Source organism: Dendrobates tinctorius, unplaced genomic scaffold, assembly GCF_039654945.1.
Source record: "Dendrobates tinctorius isolate UK_male_01 unplaced genomic scaffold, ASM3965494v1 ptg000062l, whole genome shotgun sequence".
NCBI lineage: Eukaryota > Metazoa > Chordata > Amphibia > Anura > Dendrobatidae > Dendrobates > Dendrobates tinctorius.
The window spans coordinates 37,607,157-37,619,885 of NW_027361730.1; the positions used below are offsets into that span (position 1 = coordinate 37,607,157).

Here is a 12,729-nt window from a genome sequence, read left to right on the forward strand (position 1 = left end):
TTAAGATGGCTCTCTATTTTGCGATCCATTGGATCCTTCAATTGGGAAGCATCCTCAAAGGGTAAGGACGTTTTCTTAGTGACCCTAGATACTTGGACGTTTATTTTAGGGATCTCCCAAACAGAACTATCACCCTCTAGGGGAAAACGGTTTTTCATCTCAGAGGGCACAGTAAGTGCCTTCTCAGGGGAGGACCACTCCTGAGCTATTAAATCCTTTATAACCTCATGAACTGGGAAACCCTTTCTACCTCTGGGTTTCAACCTTCCAAACATCTCATCCTGGACTGAGAGCTTGATCTCCTCCTCCTCTAATCCCATGGTATTTCTCACCATGGATACTAACTCCTCCATATCCTCCGAGGAGAAATAATATTTTTTCGCATCATGACTGGAGGTGGACGTGGAGCCCTCATTTTCCCAAATATCCTCCGATCCGGAGGAACGGACCTTTCCCGAGTCTGAGTCAGCCTCCACGGGTGCCCTTTTTCTCTTTTTTGAGGCAGGGCCCTGGACCTCGGGTGTCTGGGCTCCTATGTAGGTCTGAACCTCCTGCCTAATGAGTCTTTATGCTGTCAAACAGGGAGGGTTGTTCGGTACGCAGGATATTTTGCGTACAGGGTTGGCATAACTTCTGTCTGTAGTCAGAAGGAAACCTGGCACCACAAATACCACACTTGCGGGGGTTTTTAGGGGCAGAGGCCTTGTCTTCCTGCAAGAAGAAGAGAAGGCTTACTCAGACCTGTGCCACCGTATTTTGACAGACAAGGGACCTGGCCCTGCTACTCACTGTAGGAGGGGGAACGCTGGGCTCCGCAGATGCTGCAGCTGAGGGCTTCTCACCATCCATGTCCGTACACACCACAGACACACTGCGCTTACCTGGAGCTGCTGCACCCTTTTTAAGGGTGTTGCTGGCGTTCGTTCTCTGGTGCTCCTCCCTCCTCCCTGGGGAGGACGTTGGCTCCAACAGCGGCGGGGGGTCGACCATTTCCCGGGTCCCCCGGGTGCCGGCGCGCGTTTCCCCATTGCAGGACACCGGAGGCCGCAAACCGGAAGTGCGCATCATCGCTACTTCCGGTCTACTGCCCGCCCCCTCTGGCGTGCGCGCGTGGCTTCCCCATGCAGCGCTGGATGGAGGAAGGACCCCGGGGAGCTGTGCAGGAGCCCGGCAAGCATCATACCGCCCCGCTTACCCTGGAGGGCGCGGGAGGGGCGGTCATGTCCCGAGTCACACCGAAGGTGGAGACGGGAGCAGTACATGGAGGAGGAGAGGAGAACCCCCCGACCTTGGCTGCCCAGCTTTTGGTAAGGATCTAGGGCTCCGCTCGCTGGCTACGGCAGCCCCTTGTGACCTCTTCATGCCCCGATAGAGGACAGGAAAAACACTGAGGTAGCAGGAAGGGGAGGGTTATTTAACCTCTTTGTGTTCCTGTCCCCTATTAGGGCGGGGAGACAACCTCCAAGGTGGCTGTCATGGAAGGTGACTAGAGAAAAGTGATTATCCAAATTGCAGCTAGCAGCTCAGTGGGCGATTCAGGGTCTGTGCCCTACATCTTGCTGCGCTCAGATGGCATAATAAATGCCTGCTGACAGATTCACTTTTAACTAAATTAAATCTTCATTGTCGTAATAAAAAGCCATCCTGTGTAAGCCACCCAGAGCAAGGGGTTCAATGTGCTTCCCCTCACCCTGTATCCCCCCAGTCCAGGCAAAGCAGCTTGTTGGTTTCCCCCTTGGCTACATACCAGCATAAACAGTGAAACGTCATAGGAGCAATGGGTCTGGTGTATTTTAGATCTAGGCTTAGAGATTTTAAAACTGAAGTAGGCTCCTGTGCTCCACCAAAGTGCTAGGCATCTTCATACCTTCAAGGATAACCGCCTTTGTTCTATTTAAATAACGTCAGAAAAGGTTCAAGGATGCATAAAACTCTGAACTGTGTTTTTTTTTTTTTTTTTTTACACTGAACTGAACAAGGAAATAAACCCAGGTATTACATGTCTCCCGTTCTAGAACGTTAATTATAGGCTAAAATGACGTGTGACCACTAGATGGCGCTCCGGATTAAGCAGATGATCACTGAACTACTTGACAAGTGATACTTAGAAAACATATTTCTATGTAATCCCATAACATTGGAAAGGATTATTACATAAGGAATTTATATACCTCATTTAGAGAATTTTAAAACGCAGTTTTGATTTTACTATATAATGTGTCAATGGGGGACATCTCTCTGCGCTACTAAATATTACGGCCCATACTCACATCCGAGAAACTCAGACGAGTCTCGCATGTCAATACCCGGCACTGCCGCCGGCACTCGGGAGCGGAGTGTTCAGCTGCGTAGAAATACATGCAGCTGAACGCTCCGATCTGAGTGCTGGCGGCAGTGCCGGGTGTTGACGTGCGAGACCCGGCTGAGTTTCTCTCATGTGAGTATGGGTCCTAAGTGATAAACTATCGCAAACTTAAATCTTATTATGGCTGTATGATATTCTGTCAAAAGCCTATGATACCAGTTTAGTCTGCATGACGCCCTGAGAACTGCCTTCCGTCTCCCCATGTCCACAACTCTAAACTAGATTAGCGGGCCTGGCTCATATCTATGGTAAGTTTGTGACTTCCGACTAATCCAAGCCACAAAGGCCGGGAGGTGGTTTTCAGGGCACTAGTTGAAGCAGGCGGTAAAATAAGTAGACATGACAATGGTGTAAACAGAGCCATATTAACACTTTAAAGGGAATCTGTCACCTCATTTTTCCCCTATGAGATGCGGCCACCGCCATCAAGGGCTTATCTACAGCATTCTATTAATGCTGTAGATAAGCCCTCGTTTTAACCTGAAAGATAAGAAAAACGAGTTAGATTATACTCACCCGGGGGGGCGGTCCGGTGCCTCACATCTTCTAGAGATGACATCCTCTTCTTTGCCTCCCGGCGCAGGCGTACTGCTCTGCCCTGCTGAAGGCAGAGCAGAGTACTGCAGTGCGCAGGCGCCGGGAAAGGTCGGAGAGGTCCGGCGCCTGCGCACTGCAGTACTCTGCTCTGCCCTCAACAGGGCAGAGCAGTATGCCTGCGCCAGAGCCGCAACAGGAAGCAAAGAAGAGGAAGTCATTGCTAGAAGATGGGAGGTGCCGACCCGGACTGCAGCACCCATTGGACCCGGCCCGGTGAGTATAATCTAACTCGTTTTTCTTCTCTTTCAGGTTACATCGGGGGCTTAGCTACAGCATTACAGAATGCTGTAGATAAGCCCCTGATGGCGGTGGTCTCCTCTTATAGGGCAAAAAATAGGTGACAGATTCCCTTTAATGGCCAGAAAGGGCCTTTAGTTAAAAAAAAAAAACTGACATGAGTGACTGTTTTATGCAAGATAAATTATATTCTGTTTTCAGGTACATATAATCTATTTTACAGTATTATTTTTAATTTGTTTGCAACTTAAATACAGAAAAAGCATTTATTTTTTTTTTACTGTTCATGCTTCACACCAAATAACCCGTAGAGTGACTGCTTCAAGTTTACAAGGTTGCATGGATACCGAATATGAGTAGTACCATTTTTTTGTAACATGGAAGTAATACTTATTTTAGATAAAAACAATTGGATTTTTAAAATTTTTTTTTGAAGTGGCAACTTATTACTTCACATTATATAAAATCTGCAAAAAAATTTAAATATATGAATTTTTTTTTTGTACGATTTGTCCCCCAAGAGATCATGGAAGATTTCTGGGGAACAGTTTTCTTTTTCACTATAACTGTCATCCATAGTAGCCCCAGTTACAGGGGAAAACAGCCCACTGCAGAGACAAATGGCACAGCTGAGCTGATTTTGGTCTGCCAGGACCCAGCAACTCTGCTATGCGGGCAGGTACCTTATTATCATGATTAAGGGTGCATAGTCACCTGAAACGCGTCGATGTCGCATATCATGTAACTGCCTATGCTGATATTGTTTTATCCTCTGCTGAGCACTAGATTGTTGAGCTGAATCTTTCATGCTTTGATTGCTTCACGCCTTGACACAGCGTTCCCGTCCTCCGACCATCCAAGGAGGTCTACTACGGTGAGCAGGACTTTTTTACTTCAGTTGAAAATTAATATTTATAAATGTCACTTCAGTATTTGGTCAGTATTTTACATCAGTACTTGTAAAACAAAAACCAGGAGTGGAACAATAAGAGGAAAAGTATAATAGAAACACGTCACCACTTCTGGATTTATCACCGGCTTACAGATACTGATGTGAAATACTGACCAAATACAGTTAATAGTTAAGTAGTCATTAAGAGGTATAAAGGCATGTCCCTCTCCATTAGCTGAAAGCCTCCGCTTCACTGGTGTTAAAGGAGTTTAATAACAACAAATACAGAGTTACTGATGTCAGAATGAAAACAACGACTTGAAAACTTGGTAAACCGTTAAGTGAATGAGACAGAAGACGACTGTACCTGTTTTCTCCTGGAGTGTTGTTCGTGAAGAATCTGCAGGAAAGAAAAGTTGTACATAACTATTTAGTAAGTTGCCTTGTCTTGTCTTAGAGTTCTTAGTATATACACAATTTTGTTTTTCAGCAAAAATAAGTAAAATTAGGATTGATTGGCCATTTCTCTATATAAGCTGATAACGTGTCTTGCAGCAGAAATGACAATATATAAATCGGGTAACAACAATAGCTATTTGTACCTGCTAGTGAAAGCCTTATAAAACTTCCACTTTTCCACTTTCTAAGATATCATGTGCACAGGCCAGCATGTACCTTTTGTAAGGTTAACAAGTGATGATAGAAATCTCCCAAATCAATGCTCCGGTATATGCGGAAGATTTGTTGCAGAAATTTCTCCAACAAATCTAGTTAGTGCATGTGAATTCACTTGGACTCTTTACCATTCTATGATTCAAAACACGATGTAAAAAGTTGGAAGGGACATCCTGGAAGCATGATTCACTTAATCATCCGGGACAGATGTCTATCCAGCCTCTGCTTGAAGACTTCCATTGAAGGAAAACTCACCACCTCTCGTGGCAGCCTCTTCCACTCATTGATCACCCTAACTGTCAAAACGTTTTTATCTAATATCTACCGTAATCTGTGTCTCCTCCCATTCAGTTTCATCCCATTGCTTCTAGCCTTTCCTTGTGCAAATGAGAATAAAGATGATCCTTCTACAATGTGACAGCCCTTGAGATATTTGTAGACCGCTATTAAGTCTCCTCTCAGTCTTCTCTTCTGCAAGCTAAACACTCCCAAGTCCTGCAACCTTTCCTCATAAGACAGGGTTTGCAGACCGGTCACCATTCTGGTCGCTTTTCTCTGAACTTTCTCCAGTTCCTTGATGTCTTCTTCAAAATGTGGTGCCCAAAACTGGACACAGTATTCCAGATGAGGTCTGACCAAAGAGGAGTAGAGGGAGATAATGATTTCACATGATCTAGACTGTATGCTTCTGTTAATACTTCCCAGAATTGTATTTGCCTTTTTTGCTGCTGCATCACACTGTTGACTCATGTTTAGTTTATGATAATTTAGTATACTCAAGACTTTTTCACATGTGCTGTTGCTTACCCATATTCCTCTCATTCTGTATATGCTTTTTTTTTTTTCATTTTTATTGCCCAGATGTAGTACTTTGCATTTTTCCCTGTTAAAAACCATTCTGTTAGTTGCTGTCCAATGCTCCAGTTTATTTATATCTTTTTGAATCCTCTCTCTCTTCTCTAGTATTAGCTATCCCTCCTAACTTTGTGTCATCAGCAAATTGAATCAGTTTACTCTCAATTCCTTCATCTAAATCATTGATAAAGATATTGACAAATACGGGGCCCAGGACAGAGCCCTGTGGTACGCAACTTGAGACATTCTTCCAACTGGATGTGCAGCCATTTACAACCACACTTTGGGTCAGATTACTAAGCCAGTTTTGAATCCACCTAACAAATGCCTTATCCATTCCATACTTAGTCATTTTTGTGTGAGATACTTTGTCAAATGCTTTGCTGAAGTCAAGATATACTATATCTACAGCATTTCCCTGATCCACCCAATCAGTGATTCTGTCATAGAAGGAAATTAAGTTAGTCTGACATGACTTATTATTTACAAACCCATGCTAACTCACTTCATTCTTATCCAGGTACGTACATACATGTGGTTTATGTTTGGCCTATACTGTGTGTCTGAAAGTCCTTTTAACTTATGCGCCAACCCTAAAGACCCAACGTATGGATGCCCCAACTATTGCTCTTAGTGATTTGCACCAGATGTCATGACTTTACCAAAGGATGCCAGGATACGGCATTACTTTGGGTTTGTAGGATCCACGTGATGGTAAGCATTGCATCCCCTTTAACATTTAACCTTCATTATAACCTAAGTTAAAATGGTAGGATTATGCCTTTTTCAAGGGCTGCAACTATACAAAGTTCTTTTTTTTTTGGGGGGGGGGGGGGTTGGGCAAAAGGTCACTTTTGCCAATAAATGTAGAAAAAAATACTAATAAATACCCATGTTAGTTGGGGGCCTTGCTGGAATTTTGGTATTGGCTCTGATATTGGATCTTTGTGTACAGCAGAAATATGCTAGAAATGGACTAGAAGTGACCATAAGCTATGATTAACCACTCTGTTAAATGAGCTTAGCTTTTCCATTTCTCCCACACTTACTCTTTCACCCTGCTTACATATGTCCTTACAGTTTTTAGTCCACTAATCCTCACTCTCTTTCACTATCACCAAACTCTAGCATCCTCTAACCAAATGATTATCTCTCCTTCCCTCTTACCTCCCCGCCTGACATCATCTGCAGACCTGCTCCTCAACCTCATCTCTCCTACTAAAACATAAAACAAGCAGGAGCAGGTCACTATACTTCAATCACCTGCTCACCCTCCCTCTCTGATTCTCCTCACTGCTGGTGACATATCTCCCAATCCTTCCCATAAATTCCCCTCCTATTGCTCCCTACCTAATATGAACTGCCGCAATCTCTCTTACGTAAAAGCCTTGCCCCTAGTTCACCCCCCCCCGCTCCCTCTCTCTGGAGAACTCTTAGATGCCCACTCCACCTGCAATAAGCTCCCTGTAATTCAGGACCTCTTTACTTCTCGCAACTTTTCCCTCCTGGGCCTCACCAAAACATAACTGACATCCTCCGACACTGCCTCCACTGCTGCGATGTGTTATAGCGGCCTCCTTTTCACTAACACTCCTTGCCCTGGCCACAGACATGGTGGGAAAAGTTGGTCTTCTCCTTTCTACCAACTGCAACTTGAACCCAATCCCACCTATACCCTCCCTTATCCTCCCTTTTGAAGTCCACTCTATCCGCATCTTTTCTCCTTCCAACCTCCAAGCCCAGTCTCTGCCTTTATTGACCAATTCTCCATCTGGCTTCTTCACTTTCTCTCTGCTGACATTCCCACAAACATCATTGGTGACTTTAACATCACAACTGACACCCGCCAGTTAGCAGCCTCCAAACTCCTGTCGCTTCCTTCATCTTTTGGAGTTACTTAGTGGTCTTCCTCAGCCACCAACACAGACGGACATGCATAAGACCTTATCTTCACCTGATTCTGCTCCCTATTTAACCTCACAATTTCCCCCCTCCCCCTATCTGACCACCCTCTACTCACATTCTTATCTCTGTCCTCCTCACCTGTCACCAGTAGCGTAGCTACTGGGTGGTCAGAGAGGGCCGTTGTCCCGGGCCCCATCACATGAAGGGGCCCACCGAGAGTCATGAGGCAGAACACGGCACAGGAGGAGGATTGGCTCAGGCACGCTGGGTCCTATTGTACACCTTGCATTTCATTCTCACTTCCTGGTCCTGCCTCACTGCCTGCCAACTTCATCGGTAAGTGGGGATGGAATTTATTAGATTTATTAAATGAAGACACGCCATGGTCACTGGGGGGTGAAGGAGAGAGGATGGTGGTATTGTGTGAGCTGAAGTGAGGGAGGGGGACAGGGTACTGGGTGTGAATGTGAGGATGGGGTATTGTGGGGGGAGGGGGGGTGGCACTGTAGGTGAGTGTGAGAGAATGAGGGTATTGTGAGGGCCGAGGTGGTGGAGGGGGGAAAGGGTACTGGGGGGCTGATTATTATATTGTTTTGTTAGTAGATTATATGAACTCTATTACATGCTCATGGAGTATAATCCTAAAATAATAAGTTTTATTAGACATATATTAAAAATATCAAACAAAACGTTAGTAAGATCTGTATCAGATTACTGAATCCGAAAAACAAGAAGAGATCCAGTACAATATTTGATACGCATATAGATTCTGTAAATAAATGAATAATACCTGTGATAACCAAGGGTCCGGAAAAAGCAAGGGTGAAACGCGCGCTGGGGTGAAGGAGGCAGCGCCACTTACATCTACCATTATCTTGGTTATCACAGGTATTATTCATTTGTTTATCTATGCTGGATTTGGTGGAACTCTACTGCGTTTGAGAGACTCCAAGGCTCAGAGTAATATAACTCAGGGAGACATTAAAATTATTTCATGTGGCTGTATATTTGAATGAATTGCATTGCCATTATATTTACCTATATGTCCATGGGTTAATTAGCACAAATGCTGGAGAAAGTGTATTATTGGTTTTTTCCATACAGAATCTATGTGTATCAAATATTGTATTAACTGTGTTACCATACTAATTAGTGTATGAGCGCCTCCTGCTGGGCATTTTTGTTGTTTTAAACCTTTTAAATCATTGATCAATAAAAATTGAAGTTTTATTCATACTGGATCTCTTCTTGTTTTTTGGATTCAGTAATCTGATACAGATCCGACTAACATTTTGTTTGATATTATGTAGAAGTGCCAGAATTTATTTACTTTTTGGACTAATTTTGGTATATTTTATATATTAAAAATAGTGGTTAAAATACAGAGGTTGCTAAGCTAAATGGGGCAAACAAACAGACCAACTGGATATATGCATAAATATACAGTAATTTTTTGGGCAGATATTACAATGATTCAATCATACAAAGTGCCTAAAGCAAATACTGTACAAAACGTACACTTTCCATAGAAAAAGCAGAAATAACCGTGCAGAATAACCCCAAACTTCCAGGCTTTCACAACAGAGAAGCTGAATGCAGCCAAGCAATGGTGTGGCACGTGGGAAATAAAAAAAACACTTGGTCTGTACCCAGGTCTGGCCAATAAGAGATACGGCTGTCACCTTTCAGGGATGGTATTCAGAATTCTATAATGGTCCAGCGTCTCCCTTTTTGCGATGCCATCCTCCTGCTTGCTTCGTGTGGATGACGTGTCTCCTCGGCACCGCGCTCCTGCGCATGCGTACTTCTCTGCCCTGTTGAGGGGAGAGCAAAGTACTGTAGTGTGCAGGTGCCGGGAAAGATTAAAGAGCCCCGGCACATATGCCCTCAGCATGGCAGATAAGTACGCCTACGCAGGAGCGCTGTGCCGTGGAGACTGTGTGGATGACGAAGGGACACATTATCCACGTGAAGCAAGCAGGAGGACGGCGATCATAAGAAGATAGGAGGATCCAGACCAATAAGAACGACACCCCTTGGACCGGGACCTCCCTGCAGGCGAGTATAATAAATGTTGCTGTATCTCTTATCGGCCAAAGCTGGTGAAAGGTTCCCTTTAAGAAACCAAAGTAATATTACATGGGCAGGAAAATGAAAGGAAAAGTGTATAGAATACTTACAGCGTGGTATAGTCAGTCTGTATGAACCCCATCGCCCCAATGCACGTTTCGCTGCTACTTCATTAGGAGACGTCCTATTAATAGGTCATACACATTCCGGGGGGGGGGGGGTGACAGAATCCCTTTAAAGCACCACTCCAGCATTTTTTTTTGTTTCACCCTGGAGTGGTGCCTTTTAAATCGGATTGCACTCTGACCAATGTTAGTGAATGGGTGACATCTCACTTGCGATTTTTTTCTCATCCAAAATCGGTTTGAGGGGAAAAAAAAAAAAAAAAATCGCAGCATGCTGCGATTTGCAGCGATTTTTGCCAATACAAGTCAATGGGTGCGATTAAAAAAAAAACGGACCATCCATTTTCCATCCGTTTTAAACAGATACATTACCATTCTGTGGTATAGAACACTGTAAATGGTCCTGTAAATGACTGTAGAAAAAAAAAGTTACTGGGAAAAAAAAAACGGATGTAAACGGATAGAAAACGGATGCAAAGATTAAAAATCGCATAGAAATCGCATGACACTTGCATAACTCTCCACCCTTTTTTACAGTCCAGAAATCGGACCGTTTTTTTTAATCGCTAATGGGTATGAGGCCAAAGATGGGAAAAGTGAACGATTCCATCAGAAAGAATGTCAGCTGCAAGTCACCATCTATTACTGTACTGTGATCGCTTATATGGACTGCAGGACCGGTAGCTACCACTATATGGTCTCCATATAGTAATATCAGTGTTCTTTTTTGTATATAGATTTATTTTCAATCACAGAGCGGTCATCTGTTGATGTTCCTCTATACTCACAATTAGGGTGCACCACATTGCAGTAGTCAGGATTACCGATTAGGGGCCCACTCAGATTTTTTGCCCCCCCTTCCCCAAGCTGAAACCCTAGCTACACTTCTGCCTGTCACCCATGTCCATCAACTAGTGTACTCCAGCAGAAACTTCACACCTCTAGAGACTCACACACTCTCCAACTCTATTCTATCACATGAAACAGACAGTTCCACTGCTTTCTACAATACTACTATTGACGAGGTCATCCCGCTCGTACATGGCAGAATGTGACGAATCAATAGACAACCCTGGCGCAATAACCCCACTAAAAAGCTTCAGCAAGTGTCCAGGGTTTGCTGAGCACCGCTGCAAGAAAACACATTCGTAAGATGACTTCACTACATTTAAACAAGCAACACTCACATTCAAATCAGCACTCACCTCTACTAAACAGGCCTACTTAACAATCCATGTATCTTCCTTATCCTACAACCCCAAACAGTTATCCAAAACTTTTAACTCCCTCCTCTGCCCTCCACATATCAAAAAGTCATCCCTCAACCAAACAATCTCCAGCCATCACCCCATATCGCTTCTCCCCTTCGCTACCAAACTCCTTGAGCAGCATGTTCACGTTGAACTTTCCTCCCACCTCTCATCTAACTAGCTCTTCATCAACCTACAATCTGGCTTCCGTCCCTACCAATCCACTGAAATTGCCCTGACCAAAATTACTAACAACTTAGGCTGGTTTCACATTTGCGTTTTTTTTCGCGGTAATTTAGTGCTAAATAGCGCATGCGTTTTTTTTTCCTATACTTTGCATGGGATGCGCTTATGTGCGCATACACATGCGTTTGTACGCGTCTTACCGCGCATGCGTTTTTTTGCGGTATGCGCTCGGGCGCACAAAATGCAACTTGTTGCATTTTTTGTGCGTCCGATTTGCCTCAAAAAAAATGCATGCGCGCGCAATGTGTTTTTTTACAGCAAGACACCCAATATAAGTCTATGGGTGCGCATATGTGCGCATTGGCATGCTTATGTATGCGTTTTTTTGCACATGCGTTTTTTTTTTGTTAACCATGGAATTTAGGGGTTTGGGTTAGTTAGGGTTAGTTAAGGGGGTTTAGGGTTATTGTTAGGGTCAGGGTTAGGGTTAGGGTTAAGTATGGTTTGGTTAAAGGTTAGGGTCAGGGTTAGGGTTAGGGTTAAGTATGGTTTGGTTAAGGGTTAGGGTCAGGGTTAGGGTTAAGTATGGTTTGGTTAAGGGTTAGGGTTAGGGTTAAGGTTAGTTAGGGTCAGGGTTAGGGTTAAGTATGGTTTGGTTAAGGGTTAGGGTCAGGGTTAGGGTTAAGTATGGTTTGGTTAAGGGTTAGGGTCAGGGTTAGGGTTAAGGTTAGTTAGGGTTTGGGTTAGGGTTAAGTATGGTTTGGTTAAGGGTTAGGGTTAGGGTTAAGTATGGTTTAGTTAAGGGTTAGGGTCAGGGTTAGGGTTAAGTATGGTTTGGTTAGGGTCAGGGTTAGGGTCAGGGTTAGGGTTAAGTATGGTTTGGTTAAGGGTTAGGGTCAGGGTTAGGGTTAAGGTTAGTTAGGGTTTGGGTTAGGGTTAAGTATGGTTTGGTTAAGGGTTAGGGTCAGGGTTAGGGTTAGGGTTAAGGTTAGTTAGGGTTTGGGTTAGGGTTAAGTATGGTTTGGTTAAGGGTTAGGGTCAGGGTTAGGGTTAAGTATGGTTTGGTTCAGGGTTAGGGTTAAGTATGGTTTGGTTAAGGGTTAGGGTCAGGGTTAGGGTCAGGGTTAGGGTCAGGGTTAGGGTCAGGGTTAGGGTCAAGTATGGTTTGGTTAAGGGTTAGGGTCAGGGTTAGGGTCAGGGTTAGGGTTAGTAGTCATGGTTTGGGTTAGTGTGAGGGGCCACCTAATGCAAACGCGGTAAAAACGCACTAAACGCATACAAACGCATAAAAACGCTGCGTTTTTTTCATGCATGCTCATAAAAATGCTTGAAAAAAACGCAGCAGTTGTATGCTTTTGTATGCGTTTTTCAATGCGTTTTTTTGCGGGAAAAACGCGCTGCAAAAAACAAGTGTGAAACAGGCCTCACTGACAGCCAAAGCCAGACAATTCTTAATACTCCTCCTTCTAGGCCTGTCCTTTGCCTTCGACAGTTGACTACTGCCTCCTACCACACATCTTTTCCTTTGCCATCAAAGCCCTCGCCCAATCCTGAATCTCCTCATACCTTTTT

At 44.1% G+C, this 12,729-nt stretch overlaps 1 protein-coding gene across 2 annotated transcripts in view; it reads right to left on the bottom strand.

Annotated features, from left to right (window-relative positions):
* SNX22 (sorting nexin 22) overlaps positions 1–12,729 on the bottom strand; it is a 49,967-nt gene that overhangs the window by 8,426 nt on the left and 28,812 nt on the right. For both annotated transcript variants that reach the window (XM_073579555.1, XM_073579554.1), the window contains exon 5: positions 4,459–4,491. In XM_073579555.1, coding sequence (XP_073435656.1) covers positions 4,459–4,491 — 33 coding nt within the window. The remainder of the gene's footprint in view (positions 1–4,458; positions 4,492–12,729) is intronic.